This window comes from Ambystoma mexicanum, chromosome 2p (assembly GCF_040938575.1).
Source record: "Ambystoma mexicanum isolate Mex_15411 chromosome 2p, UKY_AmexF1_1, whole genome shotgun sequence".
NCBI classification, from domain to species: Eukaryota; Metazoa; Chordata; class Amphibia; order Caudata; family Ambystomatidae; genus Ambystoma; species Ambystoma mexicanum.
This window is the reverse complement of record NC_090923.1, coordinates 642,528,396-642,553,191: the sequence shown is the minus strand read 5'-3', so window position 1 is coordinate 642,553,191 and position 24,796 is coordinate 642,528,396. Positions and strand designations below refer to the sequence as shown.

At 45.0% G+C, this 24,796-nt stretch overlaps 1 protein-coding gene across 5 annotated transcripts in view; it reads right to left on the bottom strand.

Annotated features, from left to right (window-relative positions):
• Nucleotides 1-24,796, bottom strand: part of RNF123 (ring finger protein 123) — a 3,033,138-nt gene that overhangs the window by 1,231,235 nt on the left and 1,777,107 nt on the right. For all 5 annotated transcript variants that reach the window (XM_069644183.1, XM_069644184.1, XM_069644185.1 and 2 more), the window contains exon 28: nucleotides 18,552-18,626. In XM_069644183.1, the coding sequence (XP_069500284.1) occupies nucleotides 18,552-18,626 (75 nt within the window). The remainder of the gene's footprint in view (nucleotides 1-18,551; nucleotides 18,627-24,796) is intronic.

Genomic DNA, 24,796 nt, shown 5'->3' with positions numbered 1-24,796 from the left:
GTCCAGGGAGGGGAACAGTCTAGAGCGATCAAGATCATCATGCACACAAACCGGTGCTGTCTCCTGAGACCCAGCGGTATGACAGGGGTCGGCGGGAATACATAGATCAAGTCCCACTCGACTGTCAGGGCATCCCCATAGTGGTCCCTGATGAGAGAACTCCGTGGAGCAGAACAACATGCACTTCATGTTCACACTGGAAGCAAAGCGGTCCACTGGAGGAGTACCCAAATGGGAGAAAATCTCCACCAGAACTTCCTGGCAGAGCTGCTACTTGTGGCAGTCTGCTCAGTGCACCCGTCAGCAAGTTATCTTTTCCGGGGAGGTGAGCCGCAGTAAGAGGCACGCTGTCCTCCAGAGTCCAGAACCACTATGACATTGCTACTTTGCACAGTGGCAAGGAGCCAACGTCATCCTGCATTGCTACAGTGTTGTCCATCAGGAACAACACAGACTGAACTCCAGCAAATTGATGTGTTCCCGGGACTCCGATGGGCACCACAGGCTATTCATCATTAGATCTTGCAGGTGAGCACCACAAACATTTATGGACGCATCCGTGACTAATGTCAGTTGGGGCCAGGGTTGCTGAAGCAATGGCCCTTATAGCAGGTTGTCTCACAGGGACCGCCATGTTAGGTCTTGGGACACTTTTACTGTAAAAGGTCTGAAGTGCACCCATAAAATTGAGACCACTGAGGATCCACTCAAGCGAACTGATGCACAGCTGGCCCTTCAGCAATGGCAGTATGAAGGAGGCCATGACGCCTGGCAAGCACAGGAAAGCAGAGGCCAGAGCTTTCTTCTGTGATTGGAGGACAACCATCTTGGAGATGCTTGCCACTGGATCCTCGGGCAGGAAGGCCCAGCTGAGACGAGTGGCCCTGACTGCCCCCATAAATCGGATGGACTGGGACAGCAAAACATGTGACTCCCCGATGTTCAGACTCCTGGTCTGGGGGGTGAGCTCAGACTGGTCCAGTCATCTAGGTGGGGAGAGACATAAATGCCCTCCCTGCTGAGTGGCTACCACTGCCAGCAGCCTGGAGAAGATCTTTGGTTGCGAAGAAAGAGAACGGTAGGGCTCTAAACCGATTGTGGAAATTGGTGGAATCATCCAAAATTACCAAGATTAAATGACCCAATGGGAGATTTGAGTGAATTTCGGCAGTTCGAAAATACGGAACGCCCGAAAAGTCCGACCAAGACCCCCATTCTGTGGCACGGGCTGCAGGGGTGTCACCCACAGCCGATCCCGAAAAAAATAAATAAGGGAAAGGTCCCTGCTGCGCCGGTTCCTGATCACAGAAGTGAAAGTTAACAGGCTTCGCAGGGACACAGTGAGTCGGCAGCAAGGATAAGTAGGCGGGTAGTGTTGGTTGGGGGGCCAAGTCGGAAATGTTAAGGGGAGAAAAGACCAAAGGTTATTTCGGAAATATAATCTTCAGCCTTTTTTCCCTCGAACATTTCCATCTCAGGCTTTCAACCCCAATCCGTAATTGCCTACTATGATTCAATGTTACTTCCTGTGTTGAAGGTGAATCAGCACATGGAAGTAGCCAACCTGGAGATCCATATATACCAGCTAGTCCTGCAGGTGGAAGGCCTGGAGGAATTTGGCTAGGAAAACCATTTTAAACTTCCTTGCGTAGGTACAGGTATAGTACCCTCAAATTCAGAATAGGCTACAAGCCTCCGTCCTCCTTTAGCACAGAAAATAGGTTTAATACCAGCCTATTCCACGCAATGAGTGGGGAACGACTTTTATAGAGCCCTTTGTCAGAAGCTGATGAACTGCCTCCAAAAAGAGAGTCTGGGGGCAAGTTGAGTTCAGAGGTGCTGTGGGTGGCGTTACGTAAAATGGAGGAAATATCCCTGACAAACGACCTGTAAGGCAGAGGTGCCAGACGTGATGAGATACCATTCTTAAGCCAAACAGGGAAATTGACCCTTTTATAGGAGGTATACGGTGGGAGTCTGTTTCAGAGGGGATTTGCACCTGGCACCGCAGAGGGCAAAGCTGAGGCAGATAGGCTACCTCTTGGGTTGCATCTGCCCCTCCAACCTTGGTTGGGCGGCATTGCAATTTCTGCTTTCCCGAAGGAGCTGGACACCTACCCCCATAGGCGGAGGAGTGGATGGCACCAAAATCTGTACCTCTACCAGGCGAGGCAGTGGCCTGCTGTCGAACTGCTAGCCATAAACAATTATAATTTCCGGGACACATTGACTTTCGCTGCAAACAATTGTTGCTGTCAAACAGCAGGTCCAGGAGTTTCACCTGGACATCTGGCCCGAAACCAGAGATTCTCAACCAGAAGTACCTCCTTAATACTGTTCCCGTGGCCATGAATGTCATGAACCATTGGACGCCTCCTTTCTGGACTTCCTGGTCCCTGACCCATAGGGGCTTGCACTCAACAGTACTCCCAACATGGCAGCCGAATGCGGGATACGGTTTACCAGTTTCCGCGCAGTACGCATTACGTTCTATAAAGCGGACACGCCCCCGCGGGTCTCAACGCTGCCACTTGCAGTGGCTAGAAGTGTGCTGCCGTAGTTTGCTTGTGTTTCTCCTTTGGTTCCTGGTTCCCGATTCCCCTAATTTTCTCCTCCTTCATTCCCCCTCCTTTTGTTATCCTTGCATCCTGCATCTCCGTGCACTCGTCTTCCGTGTGCACTATTTACTGTTTTCCTGGATTTCCTCGGACTTTCCGGACATCTGAACGTTCCCAGGACTCGGAACGCTGAACGCACGCTGGAACCCGAGGACCTGCACTCAGGGTTATACAAGACACGAACTCTATGAAAGAAAACTCCATCGAAGAACTCCCACAAACAACAAAGACAGGTGAGAAGGGGGGAAACCTGTGACAATGAAGCGTGCCACACAGTAGGCTGTATGCAGGCCTGACTGCATAATTTGGCGAGGCACCTCTCTGCCATCACAGACCAGGGCTTCAAAGCCCTCTCTGTCTCCCATAGGAAGATGCGCAGTGACACCGGAAATTGTGAACCAGAGACAAATGAAAAGTGGGCCAGTATACAGGAGGCATTAATGGCCTGCAGGCCCAGGTTGCCTGAACCAAAAACCTTCCTTCCCTAGGCGTCAAGCCTCTTATTCTCTGTCAGGAGGTAAGGATGTCTTTAGGTTTGCCGTGGCAGCTTGGAACACCAAACTCTCGGGGGAGGTATTTGAGGAGTGGAAGCCTGGGTCCCGGCCTGTGCTTTTTCACCAAGTCCTGGTCCACGGTCGGAGTTCCAAGCCGGATTTGTCGTCAGTTCTTGGACTGGTGCCTCTACTAACTGATTAAAAGGCAGCAGGGTCTCCTCACCCCACCCCTGAAGGCTTTCGTCAAGAATGTCCATTAGGTCAAACTGCACCATGGGTCTGGATGGGGCCGATAAACCTAACAGTCTCCATCACCTTAGCCATCAAGCATTGGAAAGAGTCGGGCCGGGGAGAATGTCCAGTTCTGGGGACGTGTTCAGACCATGTGGCTATGTCCATCAGCTACCGCTCCCAGTGGTCCAAGTGGGTGGGAGCGGTGCTCCTCTACTTTTTTCAATTAAGTTGTACTGTCCCTATACTTTTATTTTTAAAAAACTTTCCAGAATGGTTACGATTAAAAAATTAATAAAGAGTGTAGGAGGAGGTTGAAACTTGCACTTCTTAAACCGTAGGTGCATGTGTTTGGGAGGGGTCGTGGCGGTGGGATTTGTGGGGTAATGCCAGTAAGAAACAGTTACACTAATTTTCCTACACTTTGACTACTGCCCCATCCCCACTATAAAATTCTTCATTTAACAACCTGACCTCCTTGGGACACAACGTTTCCATTCCAAAAGCGAGGGATCACCGTCCTCATGAAAGAAAAGTCACTCATTTTTACATAACGCACCACTAGGTGGTGGGGTGCATTCTTAGTTCCGAGAAGGATGGGGTAGTGGCAGATGACCAACATCAAGAGACAGAGGTGCGGAGCCGTGCCGGGTCCTAATACGAAGCAGCTGTAGTCGAGCCTGTAAGCATTCAGTTGTGAGCTTTTGCAGAGTCTCTGCCAGCTCATCTGAGCATGGTGGTCCCTGACCAGAGGCGCGGAGACTAAAGCGGACACTGCCAGGGCCACAGCCATTGGCGCAGGGGACTTGGCAAATATGCTAAAACATTGTAAGCTAAAAGGCCTCCCATTCCTACAGTGTTGAAGAGTAGGCTGGAAGGCTGTGGCACCTTTTCCTCCGATGACTCCCTGAACTGATGAAGGATGGTGCTCGGAAGAACCGCCCAGACAACCATACCTCTTGCTGTGCTTTCTCTCCTTAGTGTCCTTTTTGGACCATGGAACGTGCTTCGGTGTGGCACTATGTGCTTGATGCCTTCATACAAGTACATCTGTTGTCTTTTTCCTTGAGGTAAAAAGGTTAACAATTTTGCTGTCCTCTCCCAAAGCACTGTGGGATGCATCGATGGGCATGATCTGCAAACTTGCAGGCAGAAATGATCAAAATGTTACGGCCAAAAAAAGAGGCACTCCCTTGGCGACTGCTGTTATATATTGTGAAAAAAAACAAATGTTAAGCGATTTAGAGTAAATGCGCTGGGTTGTCAGCATGAGTGTTTCCCCAAAACTGTGTGGCTGCTACACAGATGCAATACAAATAGGTAAAAGATTTGGAAAAGATTACTCACATGCACCAACCTTATTCATAAAGTGTTCGAAGGCGAGTCATACAGATTTTGACAAAACAAGTTCAAATTTTTGCTTCTGAAAAAAGAATTTCCAATTCAATATTGATGATATTTTTGATGTTTTTCTTTTATTCTCACAATATGTTAAAAGATACACAAAAAAAATTATTTTCTGTCTGGTGTTTACTTTACACCTTATAGTTTCCACAACAATTACCATGCACAGATCCTTGGTACAAATTAGTGTATGGTGTTTGCTCCACACCTTTTAATTTTCACATCAAATAATATGCGCTAATCCTTGGTAATTTGGATTGTATGTCTTTATATTTCTCTCTATGTTTTTATGTCTCTCTCGACACGCGTTTCCCCATTGAGACTATCAATCAGGGCAGACTCTGGAGTACACCACTTCAGTAGCCCCCTTCTTTTGTGTGTTACGCAGCACCTTCAGTGCAGTGACATAGGGTTGTCTTTTAGACTTCCCACCGACTCCATTTCTGGGGCTGACTACAGTCCCCCAGAAAAGGGTAAAGTTGCCATTGACGTTCCTTAGTCAAATTACCACAGATCCAGTACACCCCATATTCCATGGAGTGCTGGAAAGGGTTACTTCTTATCCCTTTGTTTCTGTACCTCCTAGAACATTGTTTTGCTCTTTTAACATTTGGACTTGGCTTGTGGCAGTGGTATCTACCCTAACTTTTCTACCGCGATTATATTAGATAAACGTGGTATTGTTTTAGGCTATTATATTAGCCTCAAACTTAAACCCGCTTGACCAAATATTTTTTCTTTTGGCTCCGGTCGGGTTTATTCGCCATTTCTTTTTGTTGTCTTACTTTGCGCGGCAAACCAGGTTTGCCTCCTTTGTTCACTGTCTTTTGGCGGGCTTCTGCTCAGAAGCCCTCCTCCAGGCGCCTTGGTGTCTAGGTGGGCTGAATGTGAGGGAGGGGTGCAGTCACCCCCTGCACAGGGTATCCTAGGAAGCCCAAGTCACACTTTTCCATGATTGGCTGAGGTGGTTGTCCAGGCTGGACAACCCCCCTGCTGCGTGATTGACAGCCAGGCTGTGTGAATGGGGGTTTTACGCATAAAAGGCAGGTCTCTTGGGCTAGAAGTCAGAGAGTCGCCACTGGAACTACAAGCAACCGAAGAGAAGAAGTCGGCTGCTGCAACTACCCCATCCCGGTGAAGCCCTGTTGCAGTCCTGAGCTATCTACCCTTCGATGACCAGAGAAGATCCAGTCCGGATTCTTCTTCCCTTGAGCTTGGTGGGGATAACTAGCTCATCTTCTACAGCCAGAGGATCCTCTTCCTTGGTCAAAATCGCTGCACACTGCTGTAGTGTTATGGATAGCCTTCTGGAGAGACTCTCCTGTTTTTAAGGAGCGCACCTTTTATTCATCGTCGCTGCTGCCTTCTTCATCCCTATGTGTTGCAGACCACTTCAGACGTCCTCCTTCACATCGAAGCTCCAGGAACCGTGGGTCTGCGGGAAACCAACAGGAACAACTGCCAGGGCACCAGCTTCTCCATTGAATAAGGTACTGTGTTCTGCTTGAGGAATTATGGTGAATCCCTTTTCTTCATCTCCAAGGCTTGTCCTCGTCTTCCCTCCTCCTTATAACCTTTGCTTCCGAACATTGACAATATCAAAGTACTCTTGGCTACGTTGAATCGTGAATTGTCCAAATATGTGATCCTCGACAACAGGCACCCCGGTGTCACTTGATCCTGGCTCCGGCCTTTTGACTCTTGAACTCCTGTCTATGAGTGTTCTTCGATTCTGTCTGCCTAACTATTTTGCCTATGATTTTTGCCTCCAACTCCCTCTGGGGATCTCAGGTGCTAAGTGTGTTTTTGCCCCGGTAGCATTTCTTGTCACGGATACGCGTTTATTAAGTAGACCGTCAAAAAGTGATCGTAATCGTATTTACAGTAACGTGTCTTGTTTCATAACACCGGTCCATTCAAACACAGGGTACTTACCTTGAGTCATACCGTACAAAGTGAATTGGTTAGTCGTAGTATATTTTACATGTAGTTTCAAATTTAATAGAAGTGTCGTGTTTATAACAAATGGTTTAAAAAAGAATGTACTTATATTTTTCTACCTGAAACCTTGTGTCAGTGTTTGCTTGAATCACAGTAATTGTGGTCCCTTTGTGTAATCTCTGCTACTGCTCATATACTCTTGAGATAAGCCTGGCTGCGCCGCTACTGCTACCACTTTAACATAGTAGTACAGGCTTGTACCAAAGGTAAAACTTGCATTGCCACCTGTAGTCTTAATTGTGTGTAGTGGTCCCTAAGGGCACTGCACAGGATTCTGCCTAACACCCTCCCTCACATTCAACCCACCTAGACACCCAGGCTTCCAGAGGAGGGCTTCTTGGTAGAAGCCCACCAAAAGACAGTGAACAAAGGAGCCAAACCTGGTTTGCCGCGCAAAGTAAAACACAAGAAGGACTTTAACAAAAAGAAATGGCGACTAAACCTAACCAGAGCAAATAGAAAGAGTATTTGATCAAGCGATGTTCGAGGCTAATATAATAGCCTAAAACAGTATCACGTTTATATAGTATGAACACGGTAGAAAAGTTAGTGTAGCTACCACTGCCACCAGCCAAGTCTAAATGATAAAAGAGCAAAACAATGCTCTGGGAGGTACAGATAAAAAAAGGGCTAAGGATTAACCCTTTCCAGTACTCCATCTAAGATGGGGTGTACTGGATCTGTGGTTAAATGACTAGGTAAAGTTAATGGCAACTTTACCCTTTTCTGGGGGACAGTAGTCAGCCCCAGAAATGGAGTCGGTGGGAAATCTAAAAGACAACCCTGTGTCACTGCACTGAAGGTGTTGTGTAACACACAAAAGAAGGGGGCTACTGAAGTGGTGTACTCCAGAGTCCATAATTACAAAAACAGATGAAATCCACATGGCAAAACATGGCTAAGAGTGGGGGAGAAGCTCGCACTCTTACCAAGTGGAAAATATAAACTCCAGAAATCCAGCAAAGCTGCTGGGGAACTCGCTAGGTGAGGGAAATTAGCCATAAAATGAGAATTCTCCCTAACACGGAATATGCCCCAACCAGCAACTGACAAGGACCAAGTACCCGGACCAAGCAAATGAAAACACACTGGGAAATCGAGAATACAAAATGAGATAACACTTATGGATACACGAAACTACAGGTGTGGCAGATCATAAAGCGGTCTGGTTGGCACACAGAAAAGGGCAGAATAACCGTGCAGAGCCGCCCAATTTTTCAAAGGGTGAAGTTTAATGAGGGGTCTACACTGTCCAGTTGGGGGGATGGTGAGGGTGGGGGGCGTGAAGGGAGTTGGGCCAGATTGCCCATGGGGTGAAGAGGATGAGACATTTTACGGTACATGGATCAGAATCATAAAGGCTGATATGGGAATTGGAGGCAAACAGGAATGGGAATGGAAAGGTATATATAAAAACACTGAGGAGTGTGGCGCACGCAACATGGCACTGCAAGAGTCGAGTGGGAAGCTGCAACATACCCATAACACCAATATTAAGGCTACCGGAAATGCAAGAAATTAGGCTGCTCACTTGGAACGTACGGGGTCTGGCACACCCGATAAAAGCAAGGAAGATACTTGCGTATGCAACTCGACACAAGATTGACCTACTATTACTGCAAGAGACGCATGCCACTATGAAGGTTACAGATGTATTCGCACGAAACTGGGGCCCAACAAAAGTAGCCACAAACTACTCAATGGCAAGAGTAGTCCTCACAGTCGTACACAAGAGGGTTAAGTTCCAGATGTCCAAAACACTTACAGACGAAGAGGGACGCTATGTGATAGTATGGGGGGGGCGTCTATACAACAGAGAAATCATACTGGTCAATACTTACGGCCCTAACATAGATAGCCCTGAGTTCTATCTCCGGATAGTGGAACTAATATGGCCTCTGGGGACAGCAGCCACGATATGGGGAGGGGACCTCAATTTAATTCTAGACCCCGAACTGGACCGATCGACGGGGAACCGCATGCTGCACACTAAAGCGGCACTGACACTGAAACAAGCTATGGCTACATTACCTCTGGAAGAAGTATGGAGAGAGTTGCATCCCCTTGAAAAGGATTACACATTCTACTCGGGTGTACACGGATCTAGCTCACGTATTGACTATTGGTTATGCTCCCCCGAGTTGATATCAGAGGTGGAACAGAGTTCAATCCTCGCACGTATGCTGTCAGATCACTCCCCGGTCCTCATGAGACTGACACCAAAAGATACGGAGCGCATACAAGAACAATTGGAAAAAATGTAAGACTTTGGCCGAGAAAGAACTGTACTACATAATGCAACCTGCGAAGGCAAGGAAGTATGGTGAGGGAAACAAGGTGAGTAAGTCAATGGCAACCCTTATCAGAACAGAACAGGGATTGAGACATATTACCAGTATTCACGACTCAACAGGGACTCGACAGCCCCAAGTACGATTAATGAAGAGTTCAAAATATATTATGCCGAATTGTATGCTAATGCAGATACAGCGACCCCAGGAGAACTCCAAACCTACATGGATTCATTCCAGTGCCCAATCTGGGGGAAACAGAAAGGTCATTGCTAGAGCTCCCATTGACTGTCGAGGAGATTGAGCAAGCCATCTCGGATCTGCATGCCGGCAAAGCCCCTGGATCGGACGGTATCCTGCTTGATCTATACAAGGTACAAGTCAGAGATGGACCTGAGATTGCTGGAGATCTGGGAAGAGGGACTCGAGAGGGGAGAGATACCGAGTACCATGAGAGAGGCGATAACAGTCTTGTTAAAGCCCCATAAACCTCCTCAAGACCCATCATCCTATCGTCCATTATCACTGATCAACTCGGACGCAAAAATGTACGCTAAGGCAATAGCAAATCATCTGATCCCGCACATGAACAAACTAATCCACACGGACCAAACAGGATTATCCAAACGCGATCGATGGCAATGAATTTGCAGAGATTTTTCGCGATCACCTCATAACTGGACTCGAACGCTAAGGCAGCGGCAATAACTCTAAATGGCGAAAAAGCGTTTACTCTGTGTCATGGAATAATATTTTTGCAATGCTGGGTAAACTGGGGTTTGGGCCAATGTTTATAGGCTATATCCGCCTGCTATATAAAAACCAGGCAGCAATGGTAAGGACTAACACTCTATCGTCTCCCTTTGTGTTGGGTAGGGGCACCCGGCAAGGTTGTCCCTGTCCCCCCTCATATTTGCGCTTACGTTAGAGGGCATGGCCACTAAGGTCAGACACAAACACGTGGAGGGGCATCCGTATTAGAGGGGTACCCCAGCTACTGTCACTATACGCAGATGATACAATGGTGTATGTCAGGTGTCCAGTAACACATCTAGCCCCGATAATGCAGGAAATAAACACTTTTCCACGTACTCTGGCTACAAAATTAACCAGATAAAGTCTCAGAGATAATTCCACTGACGCCGACCACAGGACAAACTCCAGCTGCATCAGATTTTAGATGGTCCCCTACAATGGCACGTTGCCTGGGAATAATAATGGCCACTGATAGACAACTCCTGGAACACAAAGTAGCTGTCTGGGGAAAACTGCCAGTATCCATGTACGGACGAGTTGCCCTGCCCAAAATGGTGGTGGTGCCCAAGTTGTTGTACATGTTCTGCGGTATTCCAATATGGCCGGGCAGAGATTTATTCCAGAGGTTACAGAGACTAGCGGTTAACTTTGTATGGGGTGGGAAATTGGTTAAACTTAAATGGCCCAGGATGTGCGAAAGATATGAAACAGGTGGACTGGCAGCCCCAGACTTCATATTATATTTTCATGCAGCACAAGCACACTTTGCGAAGTACTGGGGGGACACCGTGGAACAACATGCACACGTGCGGGCCGAGAAATTCGCAGTTAACATTCAAGCAATGACATTTACAAAAAAAAAAAAGAGGTAATATTAGGGAAGTAGATCCTGTCAACTCCACGGTGCGTTCCTGATTGGCACGGTTTACAAAGGAGGGATGCACAAACCCATACTGGCCATTTACCCCCTTGTGGCACCATCCTGACTTAGAACCCACATTTGACACGGCCCTGCAACGTAAATGGGACCCGGACAAAGAAATTAGAATAGGAGATTTATACTTGGAGGGCAGATTTGCAACACTCGCAACAGTGCATAACAAAGTGGGGTCAGGCCTAATTACTTTGCTGCAATACTATCGTCTGTAAGCAGCCTGCAAAAAGAAATGGCCGCCGTTTCCCGAGGCCCCCCGCCCCCCATACATGAATTCCTGTCTAACGGTTATGTCGCAGGAAGGGTTTACGGGAACAGTATCCAAACTATACAAAGCAATCCAAGAACACATCCCATCAGGGAACACTATGAAACAAAAATGGTAAAGAGATCTTGGCATCACCATGGAAGATACCCAATGGGCAAGATATTGTCAGTATACCAAAGCCATTTCGATTAATTCTAACTTTAGGTGAATTCAATTTAAACTAAATCATCTACAGATAACCCCGAAGAAGATCTCCAAGTTCGACCCTACCATCCAAGTAGCCTGCCACAAATGTGGTACCTCTAATGCGAATTCAATGCATATGTATTGGGAATGTCCCCCCATAAAGGCCTTCTGGGAGGACGTAGCTAGAAACATAAGTGATATTACGGGGATACATATCCCGGCTTTCCCACATAAATATCTCCGGGGCGATATAGGGAAGGCTTCAGTTAAAATTCAGAGATTTGTTGCTGTTGCAGGGGCAGTGGCCAAGAGAAATATATTACAACTATGGAAATACAAGGCAGCCCCTACTCAGAAGGCATGGCTGCAGGACTTATTTTATGTTCAGGGTACCTAAGAACAATATGTCAACAGTGTTACCCCTACCAATAGACCTAGAGACATCTGGGCTCCGTTACGAGCCTATCTAAAGGACAGCCAAGAAAGCAGATCAGAGGACTCCTCATAATCGTTTGAAAATATTGTACCACGTGCGATGTGTATAATGAAAAGTCTCATGCTCTGTGGATATGTACCTATTGAGTCCAATCCAAAATGTTATGTAAAATGTTTCACACCTAGCGACAAAAAATAAAGGTTTAAAAAGAATATTTTCTTTGTCTTATTAGGCAGCACCATTTTATATATAGTTCATCAATCCAAGACTAACAGCTCAAGGATGCAGTCAACCAGATATGCCTTACACTCTCATTATTTATAGATCTCAAGAGCGTCACTTTCTGGGAAAGAGGAGCTGGTGAGGACATGACTGAGTGGGCTCGAGAGCTGCACGCGGTTGAAGATTAGCTGTGAGATAAATGTCCAGACCACTTCCGGGAAGTGCTGGTTATCTGCGTTGAACGCTCATGGCTACTGTTTCTACGTGGGACACTCTTTTCTTTAATTTTCATTCGGCGAAAAGAAACTGGTGACGTGTACTGGACTCTTTTTGCCTTAAATTTGAGATTAACAATGTTAATTTGGTGCAAACCCCCCTGCATCTCATTTCCTATTTCAGCAGTGAGCGCGCGCATCCGGGAAGTGCATGGAAGTGCTGCTTAGCTGCTTGGCAGTGCAGCAAGCGGCACCTCTGGACACTTTGGCTGGTTCAGGTCAGTAAAACACACAAGCTCCTGTTAATACAGAAAGACTCATAAAAACTTGTATAGTCTCTGACAACGGACTGTACAGCCACATAATTCTATACACTTATATCCGCCATGCCGACAATTAAAGACTTAAACAAGGTCTCTTTGCAACTGAGGAGAACACCACAGAGAGTTTTGCCTGCTCCTATCAGGATCAAGAAATCCCTTATTGCAGATTCAGGGGCCTAAAGAAAAAAAATGCACATGCCTGACATCCAAGACTTTTACCACTCGGAACATGGACAAAATTGTTCGGCTAAATTAGATGAAGGAAACAGTGGAGGACCGTTGCAAGTTTGCACTCCGTGCCCTCGAATACACCTGAGCGTACTGACCAAGTTCCTATTATCATAGCAGACTCACCGGTAGAAGCAGGATGTAACATATTGTTAGTTCACTCAACAAATCACCCAGAGGCTGCTCCCAGATCAGTCTTGCCCCATATTGAAGCCTTGAATCTGTCTCAATCACCTATCATGTTTGTACATTCACAAAATAATTCAACAGCTTTATCTCTCTTGTTTTCTCATCCGACACCTCGAAGACCAGGAGGCTTGTTACCAATCCAATGTGATACTCAGTCTGCAGCTCAGTCAACTTCGCTTATAGGAATCACCTTGACGGCGATGAACACGACATTAAACTCACTGTTTAAATTGTTTGAAATACTGGAAAATAAAATTAATCACCAGATGAACCTTATAATACAATTGTTACAACGCCAGGCATTGAGAGAATTAGAACTCTCACCTAACTCTGGATTAATGACAACTAAACCGACATCGGTGAAATCTTTAAATGTACCACCAGAGTTAACTTGCTGCGAAGCTGACAATTTACTTAATTCGAGGAAAACGGCACCGCCAATCTTTGAACAAGTTATTAGACCTTGTGAAGAGAATTCAATGGATTCATGCCAAGTAAATTCACCTTCAACATCTTCTCTACCAGTTTTAAACTTGTCTACAGCAACATCTAAAACAGACAAACGTATACAATCTTTACTTCATCAAAAACTGCCAACAAAAAGATGAATAACAACTGTGCACACCAACTAAAGAAGACGAAAAACATGAATCTTCAATGTTCTCAATCCACCTCAAGCTCTAAGCAGTTTATAAAAGCAATCACCTTGCCAGAAAAACAGAGTGCTCTTGCCAGTTCTGCAGTACTCAAGTACGTAAAAGTCTCACAGCTGAAAAAAGACAACCACAACAAAAACAATAAGACAATTACAGCGTACAAACCATTAGACAATCTAGTTCAAGCAGTTGCTGAACAACAAAAGATAACCCATGCTTCTACAATTAGTTGTCCACCTGACAAAACACAGCCAATTTCAGCTATTGCATCTGGTTATGAGACACTTACCCTCGAACAAAGATGAATAGAGTTTCAGAAATCGGTTGAATTCTATCTATCCACCCAACAGAAAATAAAGCCAGATGAGGCAATACATGAGAACACGACACATAAAACCACCCCTAACATAAATACTGACATTAAACATTGGGTGTCCAACACAAGTGTGAACAACCGCTTGGAAAGAACCCACTGCTTCATCCAATGCAATCTAACAAAAAAACCAAAAACAATGACACTATGGCTGTACATGGTCTAAGCAAGACACACCAGCAATACTGCCATTGCTTAATCATGAAATGTAGACCATCTCCTTATGTGCACTATGACCTCAACAGGGCGAGTGTCCTTAATTTATTTGGCGACATCCCTAGCCTCGAAGATCTAGCCTCCTCAAATATATTCCAAGTGGAGTTTGTAGAGGAGCAAGATCTATCGATTGTGAGGCTGTGGATTCAGTCAGGCGTGGTTCTGAATGCAATCTGGCAGGCAAAGATGGACCTTTTTAAACTCTGCTTTGAGATCAGTCAAGGTGTGTCCTCCATCCTCCAACATAGACAAATTGACACACCAGTAGTATCAAGAACAACAGTCCCAATGCTGAAAATTACTTGCCAACATTCCCACTGATTTATATCACAATTTCCCAATATGAGACCGCAGCATTTGCATCCCTCACAGAGATAGTCCAACAATGGTGCATAACAGCTCAAGCAACAGTTGATCCCCAATGTACGTTTAGCAAGTTGAAACACCAGAGGATTCGTACACTTGATGGATGGTACAGACAATTCTTTAAATTCTTTTGATATCGTAGCCTTACAAGAAACATGGCTCCTTGAAACCCAACTCTGGGACGGTTATCAGATCATCACAAATCCCTGCAAAAATATCCCCTAAAGGAAGACCATCGGCAGGTCTTCTTGTTGCAACTAAAATCATTACTGGACTCTCGATTCAACCATGGGCAGCTCCGAATCAATTTCTCCAAATCGTTAAAATCGAGTATGCAGGTAGTCAAATTGCACTCATTAATACTTACTGGAAACCACTTAGGAATTGACACAGATAAATTCCTAATGGACATGGAAATGGTTTTGGATCTTGTGGCTCAAAGCGTGACTGTGACACATAACATTGTAGTCAGAGATCTAAATCTTCACTTATTAATGGAAAAATCGGTCTTGGGGAATCTGGTGAATCAAAGATGGGCAATGTAGATGAGAAGCAGCCGGTTAATAATGACCAATGGAGCCCTTCCTGGTGGATTTTCCAGCTCAAAATACCTGACGAAGAGGACCCCAGTAATCAATCACTGATTTTATATACACATCGATCAGGCTCTATTTGCAAAAGCAATAAGGTTTGAAATTATAAAGCAAACCCATAGTGATCATGACTTGCTGCCCTTGATGTGGCCATGGAACCCTAATCACATTAATGCTAGGATGACATTCAGGCCAATTGACATTGACTGGTGGAAGAAACCGGATCCGATGGAACGCTTCCACTTTGCAAAAATTAAACGTGTGCATCACACAGAAATATTACTTCCCTGATGAACATGTAAATTATCTAGGCAATCACTATGTGGCTGCGCTCCAATTCTTCACTCTTCAGCCTTCTACGATGGTAAAGAAGATATATAAAGAAAAATACACTTACGACCCGGAATTACATGTCAGAAAAGCAAAATTTCACAGAGATAAGCGAATGATCCGATTCCTTGCACCTAACAGTTTGCAAGCACTCAAACAAATAAAAACGAGGTACAAAAATTGGATAAAAGCTTGTCGAGCTCTTCTATTTCAAAAGGACACAGAATCAAGGTTAGCGGCTATTGCCTCCAAAAACTCAGCAGAAACCTGGAAATTACTCAATCGTGCCTGTCACTTGACACAGACATCTGTCCAAATCAATGGAGTACCGGAGCAGCAATGGTGCAAACATTTCACAGCGAAATATGCTCTACTGGTCGTTAACTTTCCAGATCTTCCAAACTACGACTCAAACCAATTGCCCAAAAATTTGAATCTTCACATTTCCGAGGAGGACATTTCATACTTTATACAACAATCCAGTCATTCAAGAGCCCCGGGCCCAGACGAAATAAGCAATGCCATGTTTAAAAAACATCCAGAAGCCTGGTCTACAATTTGTACAATATTTTTACTCACGTAATAAAAACTAACTGCCTACCATCATCATTGTGAAAATCCATAATTATCCCAATTTATACTAAGGGCGACAGGCAGTGTCCATCGAATGATAGGCATATCGCCTTGTTCGATGCACCAGGCAAAATATTTGCCGTTTTGTTCTTTGTGATTTTAATGAGTGGCCAACGAAATCTCTGAGTCGCGATCCCTTCCAAACAGGATTTATTCCAGGATTTGGTACAGCAGTGAACTTGATGACTATTACGGCTTTAAAAATGCACTGCCTAGTGCAGTGTCAACCGCTCTAGTGTGCCTTTGCAGATTTTCAATCTGCGTTTGACTCTATATCCCGAGAACTGTTGATGAAGTTAGTTAAAGCAAATTCCCTTCAACCATAACAAATCTTGTTAAATTGTTACTTAACGACACTTCCATCCAGACACGGTTAACATTAGAGGGTTCCCTGTCCGCTTCAATCTCTACATATAGAGGACTAAAACCGGGTTGTATCCTGGCTTCAGCACTCTTTAACTTCTTCATTTCAGAACTGAAAAAAAAGTTCACCAGCATTTTAACAGATGCTCCTAAGCTGGTATCACAGTTAATACCATGGCTGTTATACGCAGGTGACCTTGCGCTCTTATCAAAAACGCTGGGGGGTCTGCAGAGATTATTAGATTCCCTAAATTCCTACACTGTGGAGAATCAGTTTCAGATAAATCTACAGAAAACTAAAGTCATGTGCTGAAACCAATCATGAGCCACCCAGAAACCGGTCATTTGGTTATTACAAGATGCCACACTAGAGGTAGTGCATGAGTGCACCTATCTAGGTGTGAACACCAATAATCAAGCATCCGATCTCCATTATCTGGCAACTATTGAGAATAAAATGTGTACGGCCATCTTTCAAGCGAGAGTAATGCACGCTAAATATAATACATTTTCTTGTGTACCGATATGAACATACTTCAACTAGAAAGCCGTACCACAAATCTTATATGGAGCACCAACGAAACCGGTGCTCGCTGAGGCTTTCTAGTTGAAATTGGAGGGAAAATTCTGGAAACTACTTATCAATTTGCTGCAATGTGTACCAATCTCATTGATTAGATATGAGATGGACAGGATCTCACTTTATTGCATGTATACATGGACGTTATGTATGTTGTATAGAAAATGTTTATTAGCACCTGTATCAAAACTATTGTATATACTAGCTTCACATGTTTCCACAGCTGATCAAAGGTTTATAAATGTGTAGAAGTCCGTTGTTACAAAACGTTGGTTGATGCAGATATCTCATTGGAATTTTCGCTTGAGAATCCAACTCGCACTAAGCAGAAATTGTTACAAGCTGATTGGATGAGAACGCGAGAAACATGTCGAACGTACAAAGATTTGTTAAATAACCCCTTTAACGAAAGTTAACGCACGTTGGAATCTTATCTAGCAAAATTTCCATCACAGAAGCTCAGAAAAGCCTTCATGCGAATGAGATTTAACCTGTGGTTAACTAACGATGTATTGGTAAAATGAAGAATTATCGTGAAAAAACAGAATATTTGTCGCTTTTGTAAACATGTAGATCAGCTCGAGACACTAAAACACTTAATGAATGTATAGAGCTAAATGACAAGCACACTTTATCTGAAAAGACATTTTGAGCATTTTAAAATTCATGATGCAGAAATTTTAATGGCGAATGATATTCTGTATGAACAGAATTGCGTTAGCAATTGCAACAATACATTCTTTAGACTCTGCGACTAGATACAACTCAAGTGATATAGAACTAGATCACTTAAATAAACTAAGTTTCTCAAGTAAAGTATAGATATGTAGATGTGAATCAATTGTATGAATATGTACATGTGAATTGTTTGCACACCGATTGCCATAATCTTATGTACATATGCTGCACATTGTGTGAGAAATGTTATTTTAACTACTCTGTTCATTGTAATTATTAGTTATTATAACTTTTGTTGTGATGTTGATTATAATTTTAGATTTTTGACTGATTTATGTTAAATTGTATGTATTTTATGATGACAAATTGAATAGTTGACTTGGATCAACTAAATCAATAAAAATAAAAAAAGAATGTTCAGACCTAATCGCAAATGTATAACATTTGTGAGATGAAGAATCTGGGGAGGAACTTACCCATTAGAAAGTTGTTTTATGAACATGTTTTAATCGCGGTCAATGCAGTGGATATTTTCAAGTTTATTTTTAGTCCAAGTAGCCTACACCAGCTCCCACTTACGTAGATTAGCTCCTCCGTTCAATCAACCAAACCGCAACATGGTATCAACACATAAACCACCTACGATGTTGGCGTCCTCATGTACACGAAAGAAGCACATTTTCTCAAACAGAGAGACTCTCTTGTTTGACCACCAGAGAACTAAACGTTTCAGGTCAACATGAAATAGAAATTCTAATGGATGAACCGATGGTAATTGAGGACCAAAGAACACAAAAGGATTAGTTCTTAAAGAGAATCCAGTTTCTGTATGGGAAATTTTCATGATTCAAGTGCATTGATCCTCCTAATGAGCCATATAAATGGCAGAAGACATGTTGAGGATTGAGGATTATTTAAAGATTGATCGGCCCCAATCAGATGGCATGCTAAAGGCAGATGAACTTACCCGTACCCACGATCCGAGGGTCGGCAAAATGCTTGGCAAGGATTGCTGCAAGCCGCGTCAGGGTCTCCTCGTAACCTGCAAAAAGAGACAGTAAAAGCAGTTCAAGATGACAGTATAAGAAGTATGCCTCTAAAAGCAACTGCAACATGTACACAAACTGGTGACCAGACAAAATGGCAAAGAGGGAAACTACATTTAACACAAACTCTGGCATTGCCTAACGCTCTAAAATAAATTGACGATTAGAAGGTCCTGTATCAAACCTTTGTTATACAAAAATATTCCTTAGACCTGTCCTCAGTCCCTCTATTGAACCAATTGTTTTTCATAGCTATTGCTTTGAAGTGGACATGTTGCCTTTTTTTGGTTCAGCTCTTCAAAATAACACATTTCTTACCTGGGTAATGTTCTGTCTGATGGATTAGTATTTCCCCAAGCAAATTTCCGATCTTAGAAATATCCACCTGATGCAAGTCTGGCTTTGGAAATGTTTTCAGCCACCAGTGTTAACCACCTTGACTTCGGATGTAACATTATCATGGGTGATGGGTCGCATCCAAGTCATCCAATGCAGAGCAGAGACTGATTTTCAGCCTTAATAAACATGACCATGTTTCTGGAGCCCTAAAAAAACTACATTTGCTACGGATCCAGTCCTGCATTGACTTCAAGGTGCTGAACCTTACTAGAAGAGCAGTACTGAACTCTGGACCCAAACAGTTCTCAAACCGCCTCACCAAATATGTGCCACGTAGAACCTTACAGTACAGCACTACCCACAAGCTGACACTTCAACCTACAGATTGAAGAGAGTTTGGAAAAGAGGCCTCTCTCTTGCAGGCTCACACTTAAGGAAGGATTTCCTGCCACAATTAAAACTAGAACTAATCCACCTGAAACTCACAAAAAGGTTAAAAAAAAGTTCTGTTCAGGAGGACTTTCCCAGACAGTCTAATCTGGCCAAGCTCTGTGTATACCTCCAAGACCCTATCACTGCACTTACTCTAAAGAGTAACAATTTAAATGTTATGTTTCAAGGCTGGAATATGCTATTCAAAGAGCATGGTTAATGCACTGATGTGCTATTTATTTGATCCTAGTTCATTCCGCTCTCCTGATTTGATTTGTGTATTTGTACTGCGCATACCGTTGGGGGAACCGACCACGAATGCATCTAGGCGCAGGATGTTATTCAGTGATTTATCGCAGTGTTGCAGGGGGCGTTAGCTACTTGTAAATTCTGTACTAGCCGAATAAGTACATTTTCAATTGTTTCCTGAAAGTTATTAGCGATTCAAGGAGTCGAAGGTTCAGTGGAAGGGCATTCCACATTCGAGGGCCGAGGACGAAAAACAGTAATTCGCACCATGTAACCGTTCTAACCCTTGGAATCTGCAGGAGTCGATGATCCAAGGAGCGCAGCTGTCTCTGAGGTTGGGGCAGCTGGATCTTACCATTCAGATAAGCTGGTGCCCTCCCATGGATGCACCGAAATACCAGGCAGAGGACCTTGAAGAGAATCCTGTGATATACCGAAACCCAGTGTAACTGTTTTCTAAACTGAGAGATTGAAGTTCTTATAGTGAGAAGATCAGCCTAATAGTTGAGTTTTGGGTTACCTGTAACCTCTTAATCTGAAATATGTGCACCCCCCATAAGCAGAGCATTGAAATACTTCAACCTGGCATTCGTTAGTGTTCCAACCACAGTTGGCCAATCCTTTGCCGCAATCAGAGGCATCACTGGTTTTAACAACCTTAGTTGGAAATATACAGATTTCACCATCTGATTGACCTGTAGGTTGCAGTCCACACTGGACTGCCAGATACAGCCAAGGTGTTTTACAACATCTACATATTTAGTGGGAGTGTCAAAGAGAGATGGACACGGGACAATATCAATCATGTCCCGTACCTTCCTCCTTATGCCCAGTACTATGACCTCAGTTTTGCTGGATTCAACTACAATTCATTTTCAGGGCATCCATTCCTTAATTTTAGTAGTGCAGGATAGCCCAATGTTTACTGCCTCAACTGGCTAGTTTAGTCGCACATACATTTGGGTGTCATCCGCATATGAATGGTATGACAAACTGAATTTTGAAAGAATATTCAGCAAGATGCAAATGTAAATGTTGAATAATAAAGACGACACTGAGGACTCCTGGGGTACCCCACACTCAACCGGCACAGTTTCAGAGAGGCAGTTGCCCATTTTTACCTGCTAGATATTTCATCGGACCCAACAATGGAAAAGGAAAAACTGGGACCGGAATGTGGTATGGGATGGAAAATACAGGTCAGTTTCCATGGGCACTAAACATACAGGCACATTTTTTTCTAATTGAATTGACTTTCTCCTGGAAATAACAGTTACATTTGTTAGCCAGGGCGAAAGAGGCTACTCATTGGAGGTTCACATTCTTAGGAATGGAAACATTTCTTTTACTTTTACCACTCAACGGCATTCTTCCCTGTATATCATCACGCCAACAATGCTCCCTTGTGTTCTGAAGTATCTTGTACAAATGTTAGTTTGATGCTGGAGATGTATTGGAGGGATAGGGCCTCCTTGTCCTTGTGTATGTCTCCTTATTCTGTGTGTTCAGTTTATTTTCTGCACAGGTGTCCAGTCTGGACAACTGGCAGTGCAGTTCTTCATTTTGTTCTTGGTGAAAAGTACCCATGTGATACCCATAGGGCACCCATGTGTAGGAGTACAACCCTGTAATCCTAGTGTATGTTTTGGGCCCATGTGTGTTGCCCACATAGCAGGCTATGGGCTGGTGGCAGCTACATGCTGATGTGACAGGAGTTCTATGTAACCTCTATTTTTCGTATACCCAGGCCCTGCCATAGGAATCAATAGATTCCTACACAACGGCAAGATGGCCACTTGTGGCCTCTTGGTTTCCTTTGGTTTACCCACTTGTTTCTCAAAGTCCTGAGAAGCCCTAGCTCTGTCCCCTTTCCCAGAATGGTTGTTGGGTGGAAGGACCATATATGGCTTTGGGGCTGTAGCCTGAGACTGGCTGGAGCCTTCCCAGGGGATGCTTGTTGTGGGTACACTCTTGGGGTAGAGACTAACGGAACGGAGTGAGTAGTCAATATGCATTTTGTGTTGTGGGTGTCTGGTTTTGGTTATGTGATGCAATGTGTGATGCTGGAAATGCCTTATGGAGGGACAGGGCCTCCTGTCCTTGTACTTCCACACCTTAGTGTGTGTTTTCTCTATGTTTTCTGCCACTGAGGTCCCGCCTGGACCTCTGGCAGTGCAATTCTTCATTCTTATCTTTTGGTGAATATCACCCATGGGATACCCTTATGGCACACATGGGTGGGGGTACGCCATTATACCTCTTATGTGTGTTTTTTGGCACCTGTGTTTTGCCCACCGAACAGGGAATGGGCTGGTGGCAGCTACATGCCGATTTGGCAGTGGCTCCATGTGTCCTCCATTTTTGGGACACCCAGGCCCTGCCATAGGAATCAATGGATTCCTGTTAGGGGGCAAGATGGCCTCTTACCTCTATTGCCTTTTACCTTGCTTCCCAAAGTCCTGGAAAGCCCCAACTCGGTCTCTTCCTCCTGAATGGCTGCTGGGTGGAAATACCATATATGGCTGCGGGGCTGCCTCCTGCCAGACTCACTGGAGCCTTCCCAGATGCTGTGTGTACACCCTAGGAGTGGGACGTGTGTGAATGGCGTTTGACGTGAACACACATTCTCTGTTGTGGGAGTCTGGTTTTTGTGTGTGTGAGACACAATGAATGAGACAACCCTGCCTGAAACGGACATGGATGTAGTATAGTGTGCTGAAAGGCTGGGTACTTGCCCCAATCCACAGCTTCGGTATGGTGTCTGAGTGGAGTGAATGGCCTAAACGCCTGTGAGCCTGATTGGCTGCCTGCCTGAATGCCCTGCTGTGTGATTGGCTGACTGAGCCCGGCTCAGGCAGAGTGAATGAGGGACAGATGTGTATATCTGGGGAACTCTCACTTACCAATTTGTTCAGAAGCTGAAGTGGAAACTTAGCAAGACGAAGCTGTTCCTTGAAGCTCAGCTGGAAGAGAAGTCTGCTGCATTTCTTCAACAATCCGAAAGCTGCTGTCTACCAAGGACTGATCCAGAGAGGAACTGGAAAGGAGACCTCACCCCCGGGCTATGAGGGACCATCGTGCAAAACTGCTACTCTTCATCGAAGTATACTGGAAGCCAGTCCTGTGTGCCTGCCATCCAGAGAAGGGTGTCTTCGAAGTCCAGACGAGTGTCGGACATCTCAAGCCAGAGAAGTCATTCACGTCACCCAGGGTCCAGAGGTGCGTTTCTTGACCGCTGGAACCCGTTGCTGTCTTCCACCTAGAAGAGGGGGGACCCTAGCATAGTGCTGCTGGACACCCGGAGCTGCAAAAGTTCCAACCTGCCTAAGAACATCTGAAAGGACATCCTTGCAGTCTGTTACGAAGAATTCTCTGTTAAGGCTAATTTCCCAAACCTAGTGAGTCCCCCAGCAGCTTTGCTGGATTTTTTGGGGTTTCTTTTTTTCTCCTGCTGAGAGTGAGACTCTTTTTCTCCCACTCTTAGACATGATTTGAGATATCCTTTGACTTTGTGATGTGTTTTATGGGCTATGGGTCTTTTACTCCATAGGGTTTCATGTGGTTTTTGGTAAGTGCGTTACACAGCACCCTCAGTGCAGTAACACAGGGGTGTCATAGTGACCCCCAAACATAGACTCCATACCCTGGGTCTGACTACTGTCTCCCAGGGCATGTAAAGTCACCATTGACTTTACTAGTCTTAAATTGGGAACAGAACCAGTACAAACCATCCTATTGTGGAAGTACTGGTAGGGGTAATTAGATCGCCCCTGGGTCTGTTTCTCGAGGGGGCACTGTGCAGTCTCCCCTCGTCGAGTTTCTGGCTGGTGGCAGTGGTTACCACGCGAAATAGTCCTTAAGAATATTTACTATGGGATTTTCCCATTCATTTTAAACGCACCACTTTTTGGTGCAATGTTAAAGATACCGCCGGGTTATTTATTTAATATTTATTCCCCGGTTGGGTCTTTTCGCCAGGACTCGGTTTTAAAATGGCGTTTGTGTTCGCCTCTGTAACTCCAACCCAAGCCGAGCCCTTTGTTCCAGTTTTTGGCGGGCTTCTCCACAGAAGCCTCCAAAAGTGGTGCCACTCTGTCTGGGTCTACAGGATGTGTGGGAGGGGGGTTTAGGCACCCTGGACTGAGTTGCCTCGGCAACTCGAGTCGCACTCTTGTGTGATTGGCGTAGTGGTAAGCCGCCCGGCTCACCACTTAGCATGTTTGAGTGACAGCTAGGACTGATGAATGGGGGTTTTCTGCATAAAAGCAGGCCTTTGGGGACTGGAACTTCAGACGTCGCCACAAGACCAAAGAATTGAAGAGGGAGAAGCTGAGCCGATCTGCAACGACACCACCGGTGGAGCCCTGCTGAACCGACTCACCACTTCTTCCAACGACAGAGGAGATCTTCCTCCCGAAGAGTCTTCTTCCTTTGACTGGTGGGGATAACCAGTTTGCCCGCCTTTTCGCCTTCCCGGATCATCTCGTGGCCGCCTTGCCTGTGCCAAGCACCCCGGCAACCGGGATACCATGTTTTTCCACTACCGCGAATAAAAGGGTAGTGCCTTTTAACCGGAGAAGTCCGCAGCTGGTTTCTTCGCTGGCAGTGCAATGACCTTCAGCTTTCCTCCACGTCGAGATCTTCTCTTCCTCTGGATGACGCCGCGACTTGCATCCACTGCCAAGAACAACTGCCCCCGCTGGAGGATTCTCTCCACTTTCAAGGTACTGTGTCCGCCTGGCCTCCCTCGCAACGGTCTGTGTGGGGTGTCTCGTAAATCCTCATCTTACCACTTGGGTTGGCCCTAGGCTGGCTAACTGAACTTTTCTGAGCTGAACTGATTCCTTTTTAAACTCTCTGCAAGGCTTTCCAAGCCTTTTAAACTGTGTGATCTTGGGCGCATTGGTGTTCTACTCTCTCCAAGAGGGAGCCTGGCCTCTGAACTTTTTGCTCACAAGTAGACTTTGACTTTCCTGCCTTGCTGAGTGCTTCTAAAGTATTGTGTTTTGTGCTGTTTCTAATTTCTGCCTTTTCCCTCCCTCTTTCTTAACTTATTGGAGTGCCATCTTTAGTTAAGCGCTCACCTCTGTCTGGAAATAAGTGGTGTTAACTAAGACTTGTCTAATAAGGAATAAGTGATGTATAT